The 24740-nt window shown below is 47.2% G+C and overlaps 1 protein-coding gene across 17 annotated transcripts in view; it reads left to right on the top strand.

Moving 5' to 3' along the window:
* Positions 1-24740, top strand: part of PITPNM2 (phosphatidylinositol transfer protein membrane associated 2) — a 143717-nt gene that overhangs the window by 114406 nt on the left and 4571 nt on the right. For 7 of the 17 annotated variants that reach the window (XM_030025196.2, XM_041126109.1, XM_030025202.2 and 4 more), the window contains 13 exons: positions 4237-4242; positions 4725-4900; positions 5299-5469; positions 8172-8321; positions 13345-13509; positions 15444-15647; positions 17461-17609; positions 20435-20551; positions 21308-21424; positions 21808-21956; positions 22642-22791; positions 22880-23063; positions 24368-24496. In XM_030025196.2, the coding sequence (XP_029881056.1) occupies positions 4237-4242; positions 4725-4900; positions 5299-5469; positions 8172-8321; positions 13345-13509; positions 15444-15647; positions 17461-17609; positions 20435-20551; positions 21308-21424; positions 21808-21956; positions 22642-22791; positions 22880-23063; positions 24368-24496 (1867 nt within the window). The remainder of the gene's footprint in view (positions 1-4236; positions 4243-4724; positions 4901-5298; positions 5470-8171; positions 8322-13344; positions 13510-15443; positions 15648-17460; positions 17610-20434; positions 20552-21307; positions 21425-21807; positions 21957-22641; positions 22792-22879; positions 23064-24367; positions 24497-24740) is intronic. The other 10 variants (XM_030025199.2, XM_030025201.2, XM_030025203.2 and 7 more) reach the window with 10 other exon arrangements.

Genomic DNA, 24740 nt, shown 5'->3' with positions numbered 1-24740 from the left:
AGGTGGAGGAAAGTGTTTGGGTTTTTAGGGTATAGATTTCGGTCTGTTGTATATGCAAAAAAAATTAACAGCTCTCTTGCTGAGTGGCAGTGAGAGAATCCAGCTGCTCTACTGCATCTGTATTACAACAGCAAGAAGCCCATCATCCTGTTGCTTGACAGCCAAGGCAGTCAGGTAACTGCTTTTTTGCTGTGCTGCAAGTGCAAGATGGAGATCATAAAGCAAATGTAGAAATCGTGCAAGGGAAGACAGTGAAGCAGAACTGGGAATCCAGTGTTGTATTAATTTCAAAGCATCTCTGAAAACCGATTTTGAGTTGGCTGGCCTGTTTTTGGGAAAGGTGGGCATGAGCCGAGTATCCTTTAATTTTGGCCTAGTTCAGGTGTGAGATGGAATTGTGGTGCCCTTTCCTGTCACAGGAGCATGTTTCTGCTGTCATGGTGGCAGGATGCTCTGGATAAGACATCCTGAACCCTATCTGGTTGGCTGGTTCATGGAGCAGCCTTCAACTGCGCGTGAGGATTTTCCTGTTGGTGTGACTCTTTGGCAAAGCAACCCAAGTTCCCTGTATGGAGCAGGGACAGGGGATTTTTTTCTGTCCGCTGCCAGGGCTGCTCTGTTGCATCAAGGTCGTGTTTCAGATTTGTTACTATCGAAGCCCCCAGTATCACATTCCTAAGCTTCTTCAAATGGACTTTCAGAAACGTATCCATTAACATAACCGATGAAATTTTCATAGCAGTCTTCCCATTGCTGCTGATCATTCAGGGATTACTTCTGTAAGCCTGGAGACTTTTTCTGACTGAATCATCTTCAGCCTGTGGAACTGTCCAGCCCAGACCTTTTCCTCCTGCAGGCCCAGAGGAACTGCAACAGCCTCTTAATCCCTCTTTCCCCATGTCCCAGGTACTGGGGAGCGATGTCCCCCCACCAGCAAACACCGTTATCTGCATTGAAGCTGTGTCCAAGGCTGTTCCTTTTGCCCTGTGCTGAGTTGAAGGCTTGTCCTGCGCTTTTGCCCCTCTTTTGCTACTTGTAATAGTTGCTCCAGCACAGGGACTTGTGTTGTCCTGCCACGTCAGAGGCCCTTTTGTAAAAGATTCATAGGAGAGAGAAAGTATCAAAGTGAATGTCGTTGGTGCACAGAGATTACTATGTTCAGAAAGACAGCTGCATTTACAAAAACCACAATAAGCTTCTCAGCTGTTTCCAGCAGGTTAATAAAAGGCAATCAGTCTCTTGTTCATACCTTATCAAAACAGTCTCCTGTATTACAGGAGAAAATATGAGTCATACAAAAATGTGCTCTTTCTCTTCCTTGTTATTGACCTCGGGGGCATGGACTTGGCTAAGGAAAGGAGGCTGGCATCTTGCTGCAGTTTTACATCTAGTTTAGAGTAAGCTCTGGGCCTGACGCAGATAAGGGATTGCACAGTTTGTCATTTCAAATAGCTTTGTCCTCGTTTGCCCTGTTCCATCCCCTAAGCATTGTGCCTGCTCCCAACGTACAGCACTTGGGGGTCCCTGGCAAGGGCTGTCAGTGTTCAATGCACTGATGGATTGGTGCATCTTTACTTCTTTTACCATTTTGTATTTTTTTAAATCTACCTTTAGACCTTGGGTGAAAAATGAGCGTCTTCCCACAGCTCAAGAGCAAGATTCGCTCAGGTAAAGGAGCAGTGTGAAGCTGCTGTACAAGCTCTCTCTACATCTCTCCCCCTCCACTCCCTGGCACAGGAAAGGCTCAGGTGCAGTAATTCACCTCTTCCCCTCCTGCGTGATAGCAGGGCATCACACCTGGACCCATCCCTGGACCTTGTGCTTACAGCCGTCATTACTGAGCTGCAGAGTCATCAGCAGAATTCCCCTTCAGCCTCTCTGTCACTAAGTAATGATTTTTGCATACAAAAACCAAGCCCTGATGTGACACGGCTTCGAGCAGGAGAATGGCAGAACAGAGCCAAGTTCTCCTAATGGGTTCAGCAGACGGGCAGCCTGGTATACGGGGGCCTTTCTGTCCATGCCGATTGCAGATTTCAGCTTGTGCCAAAGACACTCATTTTTATTCATGTATCAGACCTACCCGCTTCTCTGGGATAATGCCCAGCAAGCCAGAGCAGCATCTGGAGATTACAATCACACATTTATTTTTAAATTCAGTCCTTCTGCACAACTACATTATTTCTGGCTGTGCTGTACTTGTATTATTGTAAATGAGTTGATTTGCTTCTGAAATCCATAAGCTCTTGTTTAATTAATGCACACAGTACATCTGCTGCTTTTTAAAGGGAGAACAGGGCACTGTAGGTTGCTTGGAGCATGACGGATTCAGAGTTCCTCTTGGCTCCCATTTCTTTTGATTGCTAAAAAGACTATCAAGTTTCCAGTAAAAGGAGAGAAGCTGTCCAAATTGCTTAGTGGTATAAGTGCTCTCATTCTCTTCCGTTCCGCACAAAGAGATGCCGTGGGAAGACGGGTGGAATACACCAAAAATCCCTTGCACCCGTCCTGCCATAACACATCTGCCATCGGGATAGTCTTTCCTTTTGTGCCTTTGTTTGAATCACGTTGCTGTCATGTTTAGAACTGAACATGTTCTAAATAACTTCGTATTCATTACACGCAGGAAACTTAATGCGTTGCAGTCTTGTCAGCTAAAATAATTGTAGCTTCACTGAAGGTGGCTTGTTTTTAAATGTGTTTCAGCGTTGTGCGTCTTGGCAGTGTGATCTTGGGGAAGCTCATTCACATCACAGAAATGGGAACATGTTCATTTTACCTGTCACTGCTATAACCTCCTGTTCCTCTTGCTTTTGACATCACTGTTTTGACTTTCCATGATAGGTATGTCTGGCATAAGTAAGCTTGTTGTCTCCCTGCGGCTGGTACCAGGAGAGTAGTGCCGTTCGTGTGCATGCGTGCGCCCTTAGAGAATACGTGACAGTGCGGCATGAGAAGAAAGTTTTTTAGCATCCTTTAGGAGTGGCGTTCAGCAGAGGTGCTGTCTCTGGGATGATGCGTTATTTGCCAAAGCAGAAAACAAAGTCCGAGTGAAAGCCGTTTTTCTTCTCAAATTTGTGAGTGTTTGCAGCTGCTCATTTACTGAATGGCTGTCCCAGAGGAGGAGTGTGCATGAGCACCTGCTCTGGTGCTACAGAGGGTGGGGAGTGAGGAGCCCTATTTCCATGACTGCAGCAGTGCTGGGACGTCGCTGCCCAGCCAGGCAGCCAGCACGCTGCGTTTAGAAGTGGCCTTGATGAGCAAGTGCTATTGCAGACGGAGACATGGCAAGTGCTGGTGACCGCCTGGGATATTGACTGGGGGCCACGGAGCTGGCAAAAGACTCTTGCATTTGCATTTTTCCTGACTCCAGGCCAGTAAACCTTTTATCCAACCCAACTGTTGTGGTATCCGTTTATCTTACGTATTTTATAGAACCTGTTCAGATGCTTTTTAAAGTGTCTGCAAACACCCTGTTAAGTCACTGCTGGTACTCTGTCTTCAACTCTCCACTCCTAATTATAACAACAATAACCCAGCAAGACTGCCATCTGAATCTGTAGAACGTGGAGAGCAAAAGAAATTGCAGCTTATTGCTTTTGGGTGGTAACAGAAGAATCTTGGAAATCCTTTTGTGAGCTAGGTTATTAGTATTACACATCTGTCATTTTGCTGTCTAATTCCAGATGTAGACTGCAAAGAAGCACCTCTTCCTAACATGGGGGTGGATTCACAGGATTTTCATCTAAGAATTCCTGCTTCTTCCTCAGTGTCTAAGGGATATGTGAATTTAAATCTCTATGTTAAACCTGTGTACTGCCCAGCCTGCACTGTACACAGGTTGAATTTTGCAAACAGATTTGACACCTGAAAGAGAGGGGGAAAGCTAGACATGTTTTATATCATTATTCTTTTTAAGTACAGTTGCCTGGAGTTGTTGGGCTGGGGTTGAGAGGTAGCTTGGTAATAACTCAACATATGTGGCCTCATGGGCAGAAGTGGGAGAGTCCTGGGTGCATGATAAATACAATTTACCACATGGCCACTGAGTTAATTACCCCAAATTCCCATTCCCAGCGAATGCCATACACATGCATGGAAGCTGTGGTGCAAACTTGGTGCACCAAGATACTAGAAACCCTCTTGCAGATTTTGATCTTTCTTTTTCTCTTTCCCCTCCCGTTTCTTTTTCCTTTTCAATCCTATAACATTTGTCCAACTACTTCCATGAGGAAGAAATGGGTAAGCACAGCTTTCCATAACATTTGAGAATAAGGTGATGGAAGGAACTCAAATGTTGACAACCAGAAAGCATAGCAGTAACGTGTGTAATGGAGTAAATCACTGTAAACCTGTTTTTTACCCTGCTATTCTAGTAATTTTGGCTTGCTGGTTATTTTGTCTTGCAAATGACTATCCTACTAGCAGCAACCAAGATTTTGACTCCTCAAAGAAATGCATTTTGAGGAGATAGGATTGTGTAAATGAGCCACTTGAAGCTTGGATTTGTACAACCTATATTATGCCAATGTAAAGGGGTAATTGTTTGGGGGGATGTTTTACTGGCTCGTAAAACTGCAGTACTGAGGCATGGTGGGTTGATTGGCACAGTTCCTTCACTAAAGAGATAGAAATTATATTCGCTGTCAATCACTAATCCGGCCTTCAGTTATGAAAATGCAGCATGAATAAAATTTTGACTTTATTTTCTGTTCTTGTCCCAGTTTACATTCTAGTGTTCTGAGAAACGACCCAGGATCCAGGCGATCTAGTAGCTCTACTATGTTGGATGGAGGAAATATTGGAAAGTTTGAATTTGAGATCACTGACTTCTTCCTCTTTGGTTCTCCCTTGGGTCTGGTTCTTGCACTGCGAAAAACTGTCATTCCAGCTCTTGACAGTAAGTCCTGATGTAAACTGCTGAGCTCACTTAATGGATGGTATAAGCATCTCCTGCTACAAATGCAGTAATTTGATGAGACCAAACTGGTAAAAACCAAACATTTATATATAATATTTCTTGCACTGTAAGGAAGCAGATCACTATGTGCTCTAGCCAGTACTGATTATACAATTTATTTGCAATGTACTTCCAAACATTAAAAATACTGGGCAATTCTTGAGTCTATAAATATTGTAATAAATTGTTTCAATTGACTAAACTGGAGATGAGGGAGATGATAAATCCTTAGCCCCTTTTTTTAACCCAACAGTTGTCCTTTTTATGGACAAATATTTACAATAGTCTAACAAGTAACCTTTTGATACTTGAGGGGTTTTTTTTCTTCATCTTTTTAGTCTTTCAGCTCAGACCAGCTTGTCAGCAGGTCTATAACCTGTTCCACCCTGCAGACCCATCTGCTTCACGCCTCGAGCCTCTTTTGGAGAGGAAGTTCTACCTTTTGCCTCCCTTTAATATTCCCCGTTACCAGAGGTTCCCGCTGGGTGATGGCAATTCTGCTGTTCTGGGTAAGTCACTTTGGATCTATATTATCTGTTTAAAGGGTTATATCCACACTTTACACAAAATTCTCAAAGCAATTGGGAATGACAAGAAAGAGAATCGGCCCTATTATGTTAGCCTTATTCCTGATTTACCAGAAAAGTAGTTTTCTTCCAAGAAAATCAGTGCCTTGTGACCCATATGCGCTTCATTTGTCACACAAAGGCCATCAGCCACTGAGAGCTGTGATGTGGTGACCTCTCTGTGAAGGTCCCTGTTTTACACCCAAGCTGGTGCTTGTGATTGGGACTGAATGAAACATGATTAACTTGGCAGGGCTTAGGACTTTGATGTTTGGAGGGCCAGTGAAGACTGGAAGGAGCAGAGTCAACAGTGAGATAATGAGATGATTTACTTGGTTGCAACCTGTGCTTTGTCATGGGACAGGCTACTGCAGATCAGTGGGCTGGTGATGGTGCCTTGCCCTTGCCACCTTGCCAATGAGACGCTTTGTCTTTGTAGGATACCTAGGATTCCTCTGCCATCAGTTGCCTCTTCACTTGCTCTACCCCAGTTGCAGCAGGAACAAAGTCTAAAATGGCTGTGTGCATGCCCTTTTGTCTTACTGGGTTGCATTTGAAACAACTGTGTCCTGACATGCACTGCCTCAGCTCCCTTTACATCAGTGCTCTTGCAGTTGATCTAATAAAATAAATGATATTTCCTACCATCTTCACCTCACTTCTGTGCCTAGACTTTCACGGTCTGTTGCCATTTCAGTGCAGGCTCTCATTGCAAGGAGCTCTTGGGGAAGCTCACCGCTGTGCAGAGCTAAATTTGGCCTTTCTGCTTCACGAAAAGCTTTGGTTCCCTGCAGGGTCAGGGCTTTGGGGCAGGAAGAACAATTGCACCGTAATTTTTCCCTTGCGAGAAGTTGTTAGTCAATGGCTACTTAAGTCAACATTGCAACTAAGAGTTGCTAGTATAAAACTAGACTTACAGCACACAAGAAATCATGCTGGCAAACCAGAGTAGAATATCAAAGCCACCAGCTAGAAAGATTGGGAATTGGTGGTTGTTTTTTTCCTAAATCTCTGGTAGTTTCCCATTTGTTTAATATTTGAATCATGCAGGACTAAATGAAGAGGAGTATGTATCTAGAGCTGAAGAATTCTGGTGATACCCTGCATCATTTTTAAATTGAAAATCCAAAGCAGTGGTCTGCTGTGTATCAGTGTCTTTAAAAATTGTATGGTAATTGCTCAATCTGGAGGTCTGATTTGTTAAATGGGCATAAACCCCCATGTTTAATAAAGTGAATAAAATACTTTCTGCAGGCCCCACTCGCTTGTCAAATTTAGCAAAGATCTTGCTGCAACACTTTTTAAAAATGGATCCACCCACAATTACATTAGTACCCAGTCTGGTTACAACAGCTCAGGGAATCTGTAGCAACTTGAAAAGCAATTTGCTTTTTGGGTGTATTCTAGGTATCAGCTGCAAGTGGTTTCTTAAAAAAAAAAAAAAAAAAAAAAAATATAACCCTAAACATCTTACCTTCTTCCTCTTAAATACATTGCAAATCCCCCGTTCTCACTGAAGGCAGAGGTAGAAGCCTTGTTGACACTGAGCAACCTGCGTTCTGGTTATCATTCTGTACAACAGCAAGGATCTTGCTAGTTTGCTGTGCCTCCCTAGACCCTTGAGTTGGCTGTGTTTAAAGAGACACTTGCTATGTGGTGGAGAGGAGTTAAACAGCAATTAGCTCAACTATGAGAAAGGTAGAGTGATTTCGAAACCCTCTCCAGGTTTGAGCCTTGTTATTTTAAGAGATCCTGCTCTGCCTTGGTGAATAAAACTGACAAAAAAGCAGCTTTAAATTCTCTTCTTGTGTAAGACAAAGCCGCTTCATTTGCTTATCATAAAGTTAACAGGCTATTCCTTTCCATTAGAGTCAAAATTTCAGTGTTGTGATTTACATATTACCCAGAAGGACTGTTCTAACCATGGTTTGCAAAGCTGCTACTGAAGTTAGTGTTCACTGTAGGGCGCTCCAGAAAAGTTAATTGCTGCTATAATTAAGCTATGTGATTTGGTGATCACATAAAATTCAGGTGCTCAATTATAATTAGTTTTGTACAAAACCTTCTGTAACACTGCTTGTGCATATTTCCTCATGCAGATAGCTAGCTTTTTTAAAAGTCCACAATTCAGAAAGCATCTTAGGCTTTTTTTTTTCTTTCATTTTCCCATCTGTACTAAATGTTGGGTCCCTGTTTCATTACAACCAACTTGCAGAGTGAAATCAAATTCACAGCCCTGCTTACTCCTGTGCTTTGCACTGTGTAGGCTGTGAGTCTGATTCAAGTAAATCTTCTCTTACAGCTTACATTTTTTTTCCCCTCGTAGTAAAAAGATTTCTCTGGATCTGCTGGGTATTTATGGATTTGGCTCATTGGAGAAGCTGGTTAAGAGGACTCCCTTTTCTTTTGTTGTTGAAATGCCATCGTTGTGCTTTCCTCTGCTACTAGTTAATCTCTCTGATGTGGGTCTATTTGGAAAGTCACCCATGTTTTGTTTCTTTTACTCTATTTGAAGGTTGTCTTTTCATTGAAGACTCATAGTTGAAGTGCTCAGTTGTAACTGTTTGTACGTTAACACTTTGTGGCTGCATGTCTGTTGTTCTTTGTCCTTCTGTTTTGTTTTGTTTTTTCCCATCTGCTTCTAGTTGAGACAATCCAGAACAATCCCATCCTCCTCATGGAAAATAGCCCTCTGGGTGCTCTCCAGCACCAGGACAGCTTCATGGAAACAAGTATCCCCGTTCCCGTACTGAATTGGCAAGATATTTCCAATAAAAGTGCTGGTTTTGCTGAGTGTGTGTAATCTACACTTTTGTATTGTCTATGGTGTTGGGTACTTGGGGTGCTTTTTGGAGATCATACTGTTGCCTCCTGGAGTTGAAATCTTCATGCTGTGTCTCAGGCTGTGCCACATGAAATAACTGCTTGGGATCATGCTTGGGTCTGGGAGACCCACCGTGAAAAGAACAAGTTGGAATTACAAACTCTGTCCCATTCTGGTGTTGATGCTAGAAGGGGAGACTGCTGCCATGTACTTACTTTTTTCCATCTGTGGTGGCTGTGCTGCTGGAAAGAAGCAGAGTCCCAGAGTGGCCCTGCTCGTGTAGTACACACCATGCGCAGGATCCCCTGGGAAAGGGTTGGTTGTCTGCAGTGTGCGACTCCCCAGCAGTCAGCCACGCCGCACCATGGCCAGAAGTCTAATTATTGGCTGTATCAGACCAGATTTTGTCCATTTGAGTATTTCATGTTTGGACACTCCTTGTGGCTCTGCTGAATACAGTGACTGAGGCTTTCAGACCCCAAGGTGGCTATATGTATTGGCTTTTTAAAATTAATTTCTTGACTTCTGCCTTAAAAGCAAAGTTTGATGCATTTGTTTTGCTGTATTTTCCATCATAAATGCTGCATGGCCTCATTTATTCTGGTTGTGGCTGGTGCTACATCTGCAATTTCAATGAAACTTGACTTTGTTTTAGTTTTTTCTTCCCCGTGTGTCTTACTTGCCCGTTCTCATCCCTTTTTCAGTGTTTTGCATTGAGAGCTCGGTTCTGCTGCCTTGTTGTCTTTAACAAGCTGACCCTTGCTGTTCACGAGCAGTCCAGTACATTATGTGGTCATACAGGATGGCAACATTGCTGACTATTCCAGACAGTCTCTCCCTTTGTCTTTTGAAGATGTAGATGATTTTTAGGTATGCAGTTGCCATGTTGCCTGTGCTGTGATGTTCTGTAACAAAGCAGAGGGAAAGGATCTGGTACTATTAATTAATCACTTTGGAGGTCACTGATGAAATGCCATTTAGCTGTCATCTGATATTTCCTGCTGTCAGGACAAAGCTTTTAGAAGCTTCTCTGCTCTTTACCTTGTGTGTCAAGAGCACAGTGTGACCAAGCAGTGCTTGCCTTGACTGTAGCAAGTGCTGAATCCCAGTTCAGCCACTGGACTGCGGGAAATTTCCAGAATCATAAAAACTTACAGACAACAGAAATCTGTGTTGCTCTTGATCTCAGGGTAGCAACTGCAGAGTGCCCAGCACTGACCAGTTACTCCAGTGCAAGCAGGGTCTGGCCTGTGCTGAACAGCTGGCTGGCTTTTCTATTTTTTTATTTTTTTGATTGCTTTCAGTATTTCCCGCTTCAGTGCCACAGCTCAGCCTGCAAATAGCACATATTGAAATCTGCCATTCAGATACCCCAAGGACTTAATGCAGTGCCAGCAGTGCGTTAGGAGGATGGCCCAATGTCGTTCACTTAGTGGGAAACAATTAGTAAGAACATTGACAAATGAGTCCATAAATGAAAAGACACAGCACTGAAATGAGTATTAAAGATCCATAGGTAAGCAAAAAAACCAAAAAGTGATTTTGCTTCTTATGTCACCTCTTCTGGAAGTGCCGTTAAATCTCAGTTCATTGCACTGGTCCAACGTGTGCGTGCTGCTGTTGGAGCAGCAGTGGGTCCTTTGCTGGGAGAGAGGGTGCCCAGGGCACCACTCGAGCCGGGTGTCCTCTTCCTGAAGCTTCCTCATTCTGATAAAGTCTGCCCTCAGACATGGTACAAAGTACACTTCAGCCAGTGCAGTAAACCGGGGCACCTCTGTCCTTATCTAGTGACATAAAGGAACAGCTGATCTTGAGGAAGGTCTTGCTACTGCTGGGCCTGGTCCGGCCATCCAACTTTACCCTGGGCTCAAAGTGCTTGCCTGAAAAACCTCCCAGTGATTGTCAGGATGTGAGTTGTGGCTGGGGATGCCACCTCTGCAATGCAGAAGACTTTAGACTGCTCCCTTTAGGAGCAGGAGCAGTTGCAGGTGCTGGGGGTCGGTCTGTGCTGGCATGGCAGCGTCTGTGACGTCCCATCCTGGCCACCGCACTCCCCAGGAAAGACCCCTGGGTTTCAAAATTGCAAGAGCGGTGCTGCATAAGGGATTTGGTGCAAAGAATACAGAGGGTTTAGGAAATAGGTTTAGAGGCTTTTTTCCTGCAAGTCAGGTCCCAGTTTTGTCTGGAAGTCGCTGTCACTGCAGCTTTGGGGTTGAGGAAGCCTGGCTGAAGGGCCAGTAATGCATAAAACAGGTTTTCTGTCCACGCTTCCTGCCCTGCCCTTTCCTGGCCCTCATTTTTCTTAGAAACTGTCCTTTTTCAGGAACAGAGGGTGTGTAGCTTGGGAAAAGGGAGAAACACAAGAGCAACCTGAGTGGACTGGAGCATGGGAGCACTGCTGTCAGGTGGCACTTCATCTGCTGCAGAACAGACTCCTGCCACCTATGCGAGCGATGCTCAGCAGTTCAGTAATGCTAAAACAGTTTAGGCTTTTATAGGAGTGAAAATTACTCCTCTGGTGACACTAGCTAGGATGGTGTTGGAAGGGCTGTTGACGTTGGGTGTTTTTGCTTCAAACTCATTGTATTAAAAAATCCCCCGTCAGGCCCAGGAAAGCAAGATTGGCTAAAAAGAGCAAGCCCGAAATACCACTGTTTCTTCCTTTATTCACTTTCTGGGTTCTCAAAAAAGGAGATAAAATGCAGGCAGAGCTAAGCGAAGACATGCTAATGGAGCCAGAGCCACGATCAACCCAGGCAGCACCACATTTGGCCCAGCCTTTTCTCCTGTGTAGCATTGCTGTAACACTCTTTAGTGTGTCTTCCAGCTGCTTCCTAATTCAAGCTACAGATGCTTTATATTTAAGGGAGAGGAAGAAGTTGAGGCTTTGCTGGGAGGTGTTAGTTAAACCTGAACCTGGCAGTTTTCCTAGCACAGACAAAGCCAAACCTCTCCTTGCATCTGACCAAGTTGAGGGAAGCTGATGGTCCTCATCTGGGTTACAGCTGTGTTGGGGCACCCGTTTGATGTGACACAAGTGCACGAGCGCAGAAGGATCTCACCGTCTGTACAGGCAAGGGAAAGGAGAGGAAAGGGTAACCAGGGAAGAGATGAGAGGGTTGTCCCAGGTCATGCAGCAATGGCAATGAGACCCTTTACCCTTGAGACCGTTGTGGGGTTGAATGCGGCTCCTGGCTTGGCTCATGTTCTCCAAGTACAGCCTCCGCTTGAATTGTCCTCTCTTGCTTGTGCTGGTGCTTTCCGCAGTAAGAAAGCCATGCTGGCCCGGTGGGGCTGGCTAGGTTGCAGATAATGGTAGCAGTCTTGACAGCCAGCAGCTCAAGGCAAAGTGAAAAGAGGAGGAAAGTGCTGAGAAAGTGATGCTGGTAATGGCCTTTCAGGCACAACGTGGGCAGTGTGTGCAGCTCATCATCAGGTCAGGCTCCCGCTAAGGCTCAGATCTTGCAGTCCACGAAGCTTTTACACAGAGCAGCTTGTGGCCTGATTTTCCCTGCAGAGAACAGAACTCTTTTACTGACACTTAGCTACACGTTTTCTGCTTCATACGCTCCCTTTCCCTCCGCTGCAGCAGGATTTGTGTGGGCACAGACACTGCTGCTGCGAACTGAGAGATTGGAGGAAGCAAATCAGTAGCCCCGAGCAAAAAAAGATCGATATTAAAATAAGCCAGTTGCCAAAACAACACCCTGTGTCAGCCGCATACTGGGATTAAATCCAAGGATATCTAAACTGGCTGAAACAGGCGGAGGATATTGGTGTGTGGGAGTAATGTACTCGCGTTCCCCATGGCATCTACTGCCTGGCTGGGCACAAACCTGTGCCCTGTCTGATACCTGGGAATAAAGTTCGGATGCTGCTCCTCAGGTACAGCAGAGATGGGCAACCTTAAAATGATAGTAAGTAGCTTTGCTTTTGCATGTTACTGTCTTACTGGTGCTGCCTGCTGTGAAGTACTTGGTATTGGCATTACAAACCCTCTGCAGTGCAGGATCTTGGGATGTCCCAGAGACACTTAATTCGACCTTGTAGCATCCGCAGAGGGGTGGATGCTTTTACCACTGTTACAGGGAGAAAACTGAAATGCAGAGATTTTGGTGTGACTTTCAGTATCTCTCGGTTTGCCAGTCCTGAACATTTTAGGTCCATTTCCCTCCAATACTTGTGTAAGGTCCATGTGAGCATGACTTTAAATCCTCCTTTTCTGTATTTATGTACTAAAGGGTTAGGCCACACTTGGTAAACCTCAGGTTGGGATCTAAAAATCCAGACTTGCACGTTGTACAAAAGAAGCTCTGTTTTCACAGAGACTGAGTGCTCCCTGATCCGCCAACACCGATTGGAGATGTAAGTGCTCAGCACCAGACTCCTTTCTTTCAATAGCCCTTACTTTAGTTTAACGAGTGTTGGCTGTATCCATTAGCAATAAAATACAAGTTCAAATTTAGTCCCTGCCAGGCATGAAAATGTTTTCTTGATTTTTTAAATTTTTTTGGTTTTTTGCATTAATGCTTCTGTCTTGGAGATGTTCATTTAAGTCTAAATGTTTCAAGAAAACAAATATCCCCTTTCTAAGGTTGATTTTTGTTGTTCTCCTTACCTTGGTTATTTTGTCTCGATGTGAATATATGAAGTTGCCTGTATTCACATCTGTATGTATGACACATGCTTCAGTTATTGCTGCTTGAATAAGTCTGCCTGGATTTTTCTTTGGCGTTTTGGATTTGGTTTTTGAGCTACTCATTTTTCTTCTTTCAATCAAAGACTGCTCCTCCAGCCACGTGTGTCTCTGCCTGCTGTGGTGTTTGCTTTCTTTTCAAACCAGAGCTCCAATGAAATGTTTTTTTCATTCCAATCGGTTCTGAAAGGTTTTTGCACCTACCGGCCTTGTTTGCTTCCTTCCTCCCTTCAAGTTCATCTTGCCCAGCCTCTGTCTGTTGGTCTAATATTTTGATTTCCCTGTTTCAACTTTGTAGCAGATGTTGTTCAGTCTCATGGTGCCGTCTTCATGGAAAGCGCGTCCCTGTCCACCCCCATTTCAGCCCCTCAGTTCAGGGGCTTCCGGAGAGCCAGTGAGATCAGCATTGCCAGCCAGGTCTCAGGAATGGCAGACAGTTACACTGCTTCCAACATAGCCAACAGTAAGTGTTTCACCCCTCTGAGACTACCGCTTGCTGCCGCACCGCTCTCTCAGCACCACGCACCGGGCAAGAGCCACGCAGCTTCTGTCTGTCTGTCTGGGGTTATACTTTCCATTAATAACAAAAAGTTGGAATTATTCCGCCTTCGCCCGGTTTTGCTGTAGTCAGTGCCACGTGTTATCACATCCCCTGGAGGAACAGATGATAAATTGTAATACAGGGGCCGCTGCTGTGTTATGCATGTTGGACCGTGCTGGTGATAAATGGTTCAAAAAAATATAATAATAATTGATAACTCTGAGCACCATTTGGCTGCTGTGCATGGTGAGGGTTAATCCAAACGGATGTTTCTGTGCTGCCATTGATAAGTCGTGCAGAACTGGTAGGGATCAGCACTGCCAGATTGATAATGCAGGATGTGGCATGTGGCTTGATGCAGATCACTTAAATGTGGTCCACAAAAATGGGGCTGAGTAAGCCCCTCTGTAATGCTGAAAGGGAAGAAGAGGTTTGGGTTATTTATTACTTTGCCTTAGAAATTCAGCTCTTCTGTAGCCTGCGGGACAGCTCAGAGTGTCAGCCAGTTATGATCCATGTCCCAGAGCCGAATGGGGAACAAAAGGGATTTTTTATTTGTTATTTTTCCCAAGACCTATGTAACTTCCCAGCTAATACAGTGGAGAACAATAGCCTTTGTTAACGGTTCAGCCTCTTCCTTGTTTCAGCTGAGGTGTGAGATTAACAGTCTGTGTCCTCAGGGACCTCTCATAACTCAGACCGAAAAAGGCTGAAAACCATACAAATTTTAAAACAAACAAACCAAAAAAACTACCAAAAAAACCTTCAGCCCAAACTCTTGTCCCAGAGGGTGGCAAAAATGTAGATACTCCATTCCTGGCACGTTAGACTACAGGGCTATGAACGACTCACTTCATAATTAATTGCTGAGGTTAATAATGCTCCCCAAGGCAAGTGTTAGTTGCTGAGGGTGTGTGGACGCTGGTCAGGGGTTGCTGTAACTTCTTGCCCTGCTTGAGGCAACGCTCAGCAGCAGGAAAAAAATACCTGCCCTCTGACAAACAGAGGTTTGTCAGAGGTTTTCTTTCCCAAAGCTCGTCCGAGAGCTGACACCACACTCCCCGTGTGCGTTCTTATATTTGTCCTGGTAAGACATCTTGCCAGGCACTTGCTTAATATTTATCTGCTTGGGAAGGAGGCTCCTGGGGGAGAAGGTGTTTGTTTTGTGCTGGTTTCACACCCACGGAGAGTTGCTGAGCTCGGCCAGCCAGGATGGGAAGCGGGGGGCGGTGGCTGTTCGTTATGAAGTGTTTACGCAGGGGTGATGCCTAAAGGCCCTCATGACGCGACGGAGCAATCCTGCCTCTGCGAGCTGACGGCAGGATCAGGCCCACGCAACGCTTGCCTCTCTTTGCTTTCCCTGCGCTCTCCCTGATTACTTAGCTTCTTGTTTGTGTAATTTATTCCTCCACGCACTTCACAGCTATCAAAACCTGTTTCTGAGATCAGAGAGGAAGAGTCCGGCCCCGGCGTGGGCTGCGCGCACGTGTCTGGACCCATGTGCAGCCTGCGCCAAGGGCTGTCGCGGCCCCTTCGTTCGCCTCCCGAGTGCCAACGTGTCCTCTGAGCCCTTGCTCTGGCTTTGCAGCTCTTGCACTCGACCTTATTAGCGCAGTGGTGATATGAAGCCGTGGCATTGAGGGTTGGTTGCGGTCCGTGTTTCTTCTTCGGGGAGAGCCAGAGGAAGTCCAGAGGGGTCCTGCAAAACCGTGGCTCCCTCTCGGGAGCCCTCTCTAAGGTGCAGCTTCCCTTGCACTGTGAATTTCTGGAGGATGAAACCAGTGTTGCCTGCGGCATGTGTGCGCCATATTAATAAGTGTGATTTCTGCTTTGTTTTATTTTATTTTTCCTTTTAGAAACCAAACACCACCTTAATCATTGTAGAGGGTTTAGCCTTCTGTCCCAACTTGCCCTCCCTCACAAATCCCCTACCCAGACCTCATCCAAGAGACATAGGCAGCATAAACATGAAATCCCTTTGAAGGGAAGAAAGCTCAAAGGGCCATGGAGTCAGGCTGCAGACTGTGCTCTTCGGATACCCGACCTGGACATCAAGACAGGTATTCTGGAGAGATCCACTCTGGTCGACCTCCTTTCTCATTCAGTAGTCACAGAACTTCACAACAAATCTTTGCGCTTTCACTGAGGCACTTGCAATTTCTGATTGCATTTTAACACGTATTTCTGTCACTTTGCTCCGAAGATTGATCATAACACAGCTAACAACTTGGCAAGAGCAGGAGTTCTTCTGGGCAGAGCTGTGGGGGCAATGCTTCTGCCTCCACCACTGTCTTTTAAGCATGGAAGAGTACATCCTGTCTGCTTCCTGCAAAGAATGTGAAATTACCCAAGCTGGGGACTTGCATGAGAAAGGAAGGGTTGGGACATGACCAGGAGCTGCCAATTTGGAAGACAGTCAGAAATGGCTGCGAGGAGGTGCCTATGTGCTCTGGAAAAGCCATGTTGATCCATCAACGCTCTTCTCCTCCTTCCCGTGGCTCTTCAGAAAAGCAAGGGCCATTAGGATGAGAGTGGCCTGGGCACTCAGCACAGCCAGGGCTGGGCCATGGGGATGTGCTGATGCCATAACCCTCTGCATGTTGCTGTGGCGGGAGCTTTGTGCAAGTCTCTGGAAGGAGCTGGTGGGTCCATTTTTTCAGTTCGGCATCTGTGCTCATCACCAGCTAGATTTCCCTTAAGAGGGGTTTGTTGGATCTTACCTTACACCTGGCAGCTTTCCTGGAAGTCCATAAAAAGGGAACATTGTCACAGAGAAAAACCAAGCTTGAGAAAACCCTTGTCAAAGTCCCAGCTTGTAACCTGCATGCAAATGCAGCTCCTCCTATTGCTGTCTGGATCTGATCCATCTTCTCTTTCCATAGCTGCTTTTCCAGGCCAGAGCGCGTGGGGGTTGAGGACTCCTCGCTGCTGGAAAAGCAGCCCACACCTTTGGGGTCTGGGGCTTTGGGCTGAGATGTGCTTATTGCTAGGGAGTCGGAAAGGATGTGTGCGTGGGCAGAGTTCAGGGCAGCGTTGAAGTGTGGTGGTGTCCCATGGGTGAACGGCGTCTGTTGGACGCTTGTGTACAAGTTGTTGACTCCCCGAGGGAGAAACTCTTCTGCCTTGTCTGTAGCCTTGCCCACCCAAAATCTCAGTGTATTTTTCAGTCCCCTGTGCAATGAAGTCCCGGCTCTCCCAGATACTTTTCTTCTTAGCCACTGCAGAGGCTGTGCTCCCAGGGAGGCTGGGCTGGGCGTCTCAGTTGCCTGCAATGTGGTAGCCCGGGAGGGCAACAAGGACTTGGGGACTGCCAATCCTGGTGGCACGTGACATATACCCTGCCTTGTGGTGCCTTTTAGCATCTCCCATGGGCTCCCAGTATTCAGATCCTCTTTAGTGTGGCCAATATCTGACTGCTGTTCCTCGGTTGAGAGCCAAAGGAGTTGGAAGCAGGGATGGAGATGGCCTGGGCATGTACTATGGTGGGCAGAGCACACACATCCTTCCTCCCACAGCTCCAGGGAGATGTGTTTCTGTCACGTTTTGGCACATGGATTCCCAGGCTCATTGTGTATGAGCCTTGGACCCCTTCCCCAGGGTCTGGAGTAACGGCCAGTTAATACCTGCCCTCTAGTGCCTTCCTATTTGCTTAAATAAAGGAGAGCTCAGGTGCTGGTGCCCCTGTGTGTTCCTCCCTTGGTTTGAGCAAACACTGAGCCCCGGGTCGGTTGTTCCCTCTTAGCAGTGCGACCAGCCAGGGACCAACCTCTTGCCGTACCTGGAGTGAGGAGCCAGAGCCTTGAAATACCGTTTGTGATGGAGACTGCATGTGCATGTGAGTCCCCTTTGTCTGAACGAGTCTTTTGCTTCTAGTTGCTGCCAAATGGTGGGGAACCAAAAGGATTGACTACGCTCTCTACTGTCCTGATGCTCTGACAGCTTTCCCAACGGTCGCTTTGCCGCACCTCTTCCATGCGAGCTACTGGGAGTCCACAGACGTTGTCTCCTTCCTACTGAGACAGGTATGGTCATCCTCCCTCCTCTGATGTCCCTTTGGCTGAAAAATATTTTGGGGTCTTTATTTATTCCAGTGGTCCTTCCGTAACTCTCATTGACATGTACAGGTGAAAAAATACCCTTTGCCACTGCAGATCCATTTTCTTCCCCTTCTTTTTGTTCCTCACCTGTGTTGTTAGCGGAACTGTACACATGCAAACTGCACGGACGTGTGCTGTCACACCTGGTTAGTTTGAGTCTGGGTTTTCTCCTTGGAGCGGGTTTCAGATGGGCTCACCAGGGAGCCATGGACTGAGCTGAGGGCCGTTTCCTATCAGATCGCAGTGACAAAAGTCAGTGGCACTTGTTTCTTGAAGTGAGTTGTTCCCTGTGTGCGCAAGTTTGGATCTCAAGTCTGCAACTTAAAGGAAACTTCTCAGTGTACAAAAAAAAGCACCAAATACAATAAAACCAAAGGAGAAGTTCTGTATGAATTTGACATGAGTTGATAGGCAGAGTTCAGTTCTCCATTTTGGCTAAGTTATTGTGGTCTCCTCTAGGAACTCAGGCCATCGTCACCACATTGGGATTTAGTCCTCGTTCCTCCAGTACAAAGCAGTTCTCCTGGCTAGGTAAATGGGATTGCTGGTGTCTGGAGTCTGGAACCTCAGATTCTGTGAACCTACATTTGGCCTGAGATATTTAAATTTACTGTTTAAAATGTGTTTATCCTAAAAGAAATATTTTTCCTTCAGTTCCTTAGGGATGAGGGGGAGTTATTTGCCTTACAAAGTGTGAAACTCCTAAGGAATAGTACTTAGAGCATGGAATTGGAAAAAACAAAACTAAAAGCAACTCTGTGGATTGTGTTGCCCACTTCGGCGCTTGGGTTTGCTTTGTGTTAGCTCAGCTGTTAAGCCATCCCCACTCTCTTCCAGCCTCCTCGACTGCAGCTTTCAATTATTTATGATTCTGTTGGCAAACTTTCTTTCAGTGCTATCTTCCAAATAGTGTGGGAACCATAAACAACAGAGATGTCAGCGCTGGTGGCAGCTGAGCAGTAGCGATAATCCAGTGAGATCCTTTCTTCCCGGGCTGTATCTAACCCAGCAGGACATCTCTGTGCTTGCACACACCTTGCTGGATCAGCTGCTGTGAAACCCCAGCCCCGCATCAAACTCAGCCTCGTGGGCCTGAAGAGAGAGAGAGACCCGTAATTGTGCATTAGTGGGAACAGGCACAACAGTCTCATACACAGAATGCTCTGCTCAAGAAATAGCCAATTACTCGGGATTCAGCCCAAACCTGGGTCTGTAGCACAGTGTGGTGCTTCATATCTTGTGGCTTGAGGGACCTCTCCATCCATTCAAAGCCTGCCAGGGGCTGCCTCGGTAGTCTGCCCTGCCCCCCCTTCCCCAGTGCCTGTCTCTACTCACTCATCTCTGCCTTGAGACCATGTTTTTTCTCATCCCCTGTCTTCTTGCTGTCCTTCCAGAGCACCATGCCACTTGTTCCCCTAATAAGGACTTGTTTCTAATCGCCTTTGAAAGTAATTTCTGGACAAAATGTAAAAGTAAGCTGTTGAATAGTTTAGCCTTCAGAGATTAAATCTTGTTAAAACAAGCCCAAATAGGACTCAAAATAGATTCCTGATTTAAATAATCTTCAGTAAAACTTGTTACTTTGTTTACCTTGGATTTCCATGAACTCCCTCCCCAGCAAGCTCATCCTCCCTGGGGTCCTTTTTCCATTTCCCTGGAAGACAAACAGCTTCAGCTCTGCAAAGCGAGCTGGCCCGTGTCAGACCACTACAGCCTTGGTCAGCTGGAGAGCTGCTGACCACACAAAATATGTTCAAGACCTTGTAAAAGAGCCCACATTTAAGAGGCTTCTTAAATTTTGGTGGGATGGGGTTGCTAAGGACTACTGCCAGTTCGGGAGTTCTCTGTGCAGGGTCACCTCGCAGTCTTTGAGATGTCCCCTCACCTTTGGTTGTTACTCTTCCTTTTCCCTTCTAGAGCTTAAGAGCAATCTAGGTAGGATCTAACCCTCCTGTCTCTGGGTTCCTGCTTCTCCATCCCTGCCCATGCCCTGGTGACAGGCAGGAATTGCCCCCAAAGGCTGGCTGGTGGGCATCACCTTGCCCCCTTTCAGATCTTCACACTGGTGCGGTGACATCTCACCAGCACAAAGTCTTTAGGCTCTGTCAGCCTTGGAGATGAGGTCAGGATGGACAGACACCCTGGGCTCTGCCTCGCACATGGCCAAGACAGACCCCTGCTTGCCTCCGCCGGGGTCACATCAATGAGAGGAACAAAAGCCATGAGACAAGAGCAGTCTGAAATATATTTAAATAGAAATAAGAAATAAGCTGAAGGAACGGCATCTGTCGGCATGAGGCCAGTCAGAGCAGCTGGTGCGGGATCTGTTACGAGCACGGCAGAAAACTCATGTTCAAAGGAGGAGACCGGTCCCTCGCAGACCATGGGAAGGGACTAATGAATGCCTGGAGGAAGGGCAGATATCTAAGTGCAGAGCTCGTCCTGCTGTGTTTGAGTCAGTTTTGTACCTCCTGACAATCTAAATAACCTGCGTCCCAGCTGGGATTAAGTCAGTGCTGGCCGCAGGCTTTGCTAGTTCAGAAGAGACCGCTTGTCCTTGCAATTAAGGGAGCAGCCTGTAAAACCTGCAAGCTGAACAAGCCAAACGCCCAGCAGGCAAACTCAGCCCACCTCTGTCCAGGCATCACCCTTACTCAGCTCTGGCTCGGGAGATGCAGAACAGCGTGGGCAGGAGGAGGGGGGTCACTGCGCAAGCGGCTGACGTCTCGATGGGATCTGTCCTCCCGCAGGTGATGAGGCATGAGAACTCAAGTGTTTTGGAGCTGGACGGAAAGGAGGTGTCCGTCTTCACCCCCTCCAAGCCCCGCGAGAAGTGGCTCCGCAAGAGGACACACGTGAAGCTCCGGGTAAGGGTGGTTTTGGGGCTGCCTCTGCAGCAGGAGGGAGTGCTGTCATGTAGAGGGGTTTCAGTTTTGGCTGCAAGAATGGCACTGAAGGCAGCCAGCGTGGGCACAGCTGTGTCTGTCCATGGCAGAGACAGGCGATCATGTTGCACTGCCGGTTTATATTAGTGATTATATCCTACCCATGCAGTTGTGAAAGAGAAACCTGAAAGATCTGTACCAGCAAGGTCTCCTTTTGGCTTTGAGTCTACAGAAAATACAGAATGCGTTGGCTGTGGGTCAGGGAAAGGGACCCAACATCTTTCAAAGTCCAATAATGCAAGTTCTCTGCTCAGTAAATGCCCTTTGCTCCCAGGAAACGTCTCTGATTCCCGAAAGAGGGCAATTCTCTGCTAGAGCTGAAACAATGTCAGCAGATTTATCTGGCAGCTGTTTGTATTGCCTCTTAAATCGAAAGTATAAGAGTTAGTAGACAGTATTGGAATTGTACATACAAACTGCCATTGAAATTGGCTTTTCAGCCACGTACACTTAAATCCACCCCGTCGATGCAGGGCACAGTCTCACCTCTGCCACAGGTCAAATTCTTTTCTAAAGCTGAGAGCTGTGGGTGGAGTGGAGGGGGGAATGGCACAGAGAAACCCACGCTCCAATTTGTCCAGTTATATTTGGCATTTCCCTGTGAGGCTGTCCATTGCTGCAAACTTAAAATTTTCTTTCCTCTTATTCTTTTTTCCCTTTGCCTCTTGACTTATGCAGAATGTCACAGCCAACCACAGGATAAACGACACCATCGCTAATGAAGATGGGCCCCAGACTTTAACTGGAAGGTTTATGTACGGTCCGTTAGATATGGTCACACTCACAGGAGAAAAGGTACTGTGTCTGCTCTAGGGGTTGTGCACCATGTGGTGAAAAGTGTGGGGGTCAGGGACAGAGGCAGTGCTGGTCGGTGCTCCCTTGGTCCCTGACGGGGTTTGCTAGCCTTGCGTTTTGGCCAGGTTCCCTTCCTCAGACTTGTGTGGTGCCTCTTACCAGGAACAGCATTCATCATGGAGGTCCTCACCACCGAGGCCGGGTTTCATTCCAGCATCCTGATGTTTGGGTGCTTCTCAGCTTGGTGAAGTGCAGAGGGTGGAAGCAGGCCCCAGCCCCTGCTGCTCTCCAAAGGGGCTTGGGTGGAAGGTCCTGGTGCTTGGCCTGTTATACTCGTCTGTGTCTTCAGTGCTGTTGTTGACCTGGCCTTGCTGTCTTCCCAGGTGGACATTCACATCATGACCCAGCCGCCATCAGGAGAGTGGGTTTACTTTGACACAGAGATCAGCAACAGCAGTGGCAGGATTTCTTATGTCATCCCTGAGAACCGGCGCCTGGGCATTGGCGTGTACCCTGTCAAGATGGTGGTCAGGTGAGGTCCCTTGGGATGCCAGGGCTTAGTTGGCAAGAGGAGCAAAGGAGGAATTTGATGACTGTAGAATATGGTCGCTCCTTGCGGGACAGCTCGGCTTGTTGGCTGGGTTCAGAGCCTGGTTTGCCAGCAACAAGGACAAAGCTATTTGTCTACAACAGCTGTAAGAAGAAGATCCACGTTTTATTCTGACTCCTGCATCACCAACAGCATGGTAATGGAGCTCCCATTGCAGGAGCAGGCCTTCTGCACCATGGACGTATGGCCTCATGGTCGTCTGCAAAACTGCACAACTGAGCGTATTTTAAAGACCATAAACTTGTCCTTGAGAGACAGAACTTTGTACTAGTGAGAATTCACAGCCCAGGGGCTCCAGCTCAGCTTCAGCTGCTGGTGTTGAGCTCTGGAAGGGGGAGGAGAGAAGCATCTTCTCAGTGGTGAACCCAGCAATGGTTTTCTGGGGGTATTTTTTTGAGTCACTGACGCCAGGGCTACAGAGTACTTCCATCCCCACTTTAACACAGAGGCCTTCATGCAGTGCCCATCACTGCTGTAATTGAGGGTGGCATCGCTGTTAGAGCCTTTGGGCCAGATTTGGGTGCTGCTCTGGGCTTGTGGTGCACTGCAGGACTCGGTGATACCTTCTGAATACCTTGATGCCTATAAGTACCTGCATCCTTTTCAGGGGCGACCACACATACGCAGACAGCTACATCACAGTCCTGCCGAAGGGGACAGAGTTTGTGGTGTTCAGCATTGACGGCTCCTTTGCAGCCAGTGTATCCATCATGGGCAGTGACCCCAAAGTCCGTGCTGGAGCGGTCGACGTTGTAAGGTCAGCGGCAGGGGCTGGGGCAGTTGGTTTGTTTTACACTGGTGTTGCTCTACATCTGCAATCTATTGACTTGTGGTTTTCCCTCTAGGCACTGGCAAGACCTCGGCTACCTCATTATCTATGTCACGGGCCGCCCTGACATGCAGAAGCAGAGGGTGGTAGCGTGGTTAGCACAGCACAACTTCCCCCATGGGATCGTGTCCTTCTGCGATGGGCTTGTTCACGACCCACTGCGGCACAAGGCCAACTTCCTGAAATCCCTCATCACAGATGTAAGCGTGGGTCTGCTGAAATATGATTGTAGTACGGGTTAAGATTGCTCCTCGTCCAATTGCCCCTGTCAGCACCAGTCTCTTGGCAGCGACGTGACCCGCAGTGGAAGATTAATCTGTTCATTTTATTTTCATCCTTTTATTGCTCTACAAAAGTGTCTATGCTGTTAAATTGTGTCATCTCTGTTCTGCACTGCTCCATTTCATCACTGGTCCTTCCAATACCAAATGCCTAATGAAAGAGAGGCAGCAGTGCCTCCCTTTGCCACATGTGCACTTTTTTCACCTGTTTGGTGGCTTTCTGGCTGCCCGTGATGTAACCAGCAGGTCTGAGAGGGTATGGAGCTGCTGTAGAAATGCCCTTGCACCACACAGCCTTGACAGGAGACTCCACAGAGTGTCTTCCTAAGCATTTGACCCCACGGAGGTCTTAACATCGCTCAGGCCAGAGCCTCAGGAAAGCTCCAGATAAAACAAGGTTTTCCCTGTCCGGCAAGTGAAGGAACTGCCAGTGTCCCAAGCCCTTGTGCCCTGCCTTGAATAGCAGAGAAAGCCCCTCGTTAACTCTCTTGGACTTTCATTTCAGCCTGAGTCACAGTGGCAGGAGCAGCTGGCCCATACTTGCTGCTTGCTCTCCCTTGTCCTCCAGAAGAACAAGTTTGTGACCAGAGTCAGAGATTTCCTTTCCATCTTCCTGGCCTGCCTGCAGCTTTGGGGGCAAAGCTGGCCGGTCTGTGGTGGTACCAGTGTCCACACCTCCCCTGCCAGCCCCTGCTTTAGCACACTAAGGAAAGGGTTGGCCAGGAGCTGCTCTCTGCTCGGAGTGGAGGCAGATGAATCCCTGAAAAGCAGCATATTTTGCTGCCTGTCCCTTCTCCCTCTGCCCAGCAGAGTTAAAAAGCAGTATTGCATGCAGCAGCATGGCTGGTGGAGGGGAACGCTCCCCACTAATGATTACTGCACGGGGCGGGGGGGGGTTGCAAACAGCTCCTCTCCTCCGGTGACAAGTAGGCAGTGAAGTGTGCCGCGTCCCTGCCCCCCGCAGACCTCAAGGACAGGCTTTGGATCATCGAACGGAGATCTGCTTTCATATTGCTGTTACTCCTCTTGTTCTGGCCTGTAAACATCCCCAGCTCTGTTAATTAGTGCTTCGCACAGTGGTGCATTATCCAGCTGGGAACTTACATAACTTATTGACCTCAGATTGCCACAAATGCTATTAAAAAAAAAAAAAAAAGTCCTGCCTGTTGAGCAGCATGGGGCACCCATATGTTCTGACCGCATGTTGCTTTCCCTCCCCGCAGCTCCACATGAGGATCCATGCGGCATATGGATCTACTAAGGACATCTCTGTGTACAGCTCCATCAGCCTCCCACCCACGCACATCTACATCGTTGGCCGACCCACCAAGAAGCTGCAGAGCCAGTGTCAGGTAGGAGCCAGCTTGTCTGAGCCCTGGAGGTGCTGCCAAGTGCCTCCTGTGGGAGGGCAATGGGAATTTGGTCGTCTTAAGACTGGTGACTGAGCTAGTGTTTGCCAAGAGGACAGGAACTGTTCCACATACCAGGACCCATCACATCTGTCTGAGTGGTTCTATGTCTTGTATGTCACCCCAGAGAACCTGACAGACCAAATGTGTTTGGCTGCCAGCAGCTATCAGGGAAATGTGTCCCATC

The sequence above is a fragment of the Aquila chrysaetos genome, chromosome 9, assembly GCF_900496995.4.
Source record: "Aquila chrysaetos chrysaetos chromosome 9, bAquChr1.4, whole genome shotgun sequence".
Classification (NCBI taxonomy): Eukaryota; Metazoa; Chordata; class Aves; order Accipitriformes; family Accipitridae; genus Aquila; species Aquila chrysaetos.
The sequence above is the reverse complement of the archived record's forward strand: the minus strand, read 5'-3'. Positions and strand labels throughout refer to the sequence as shown.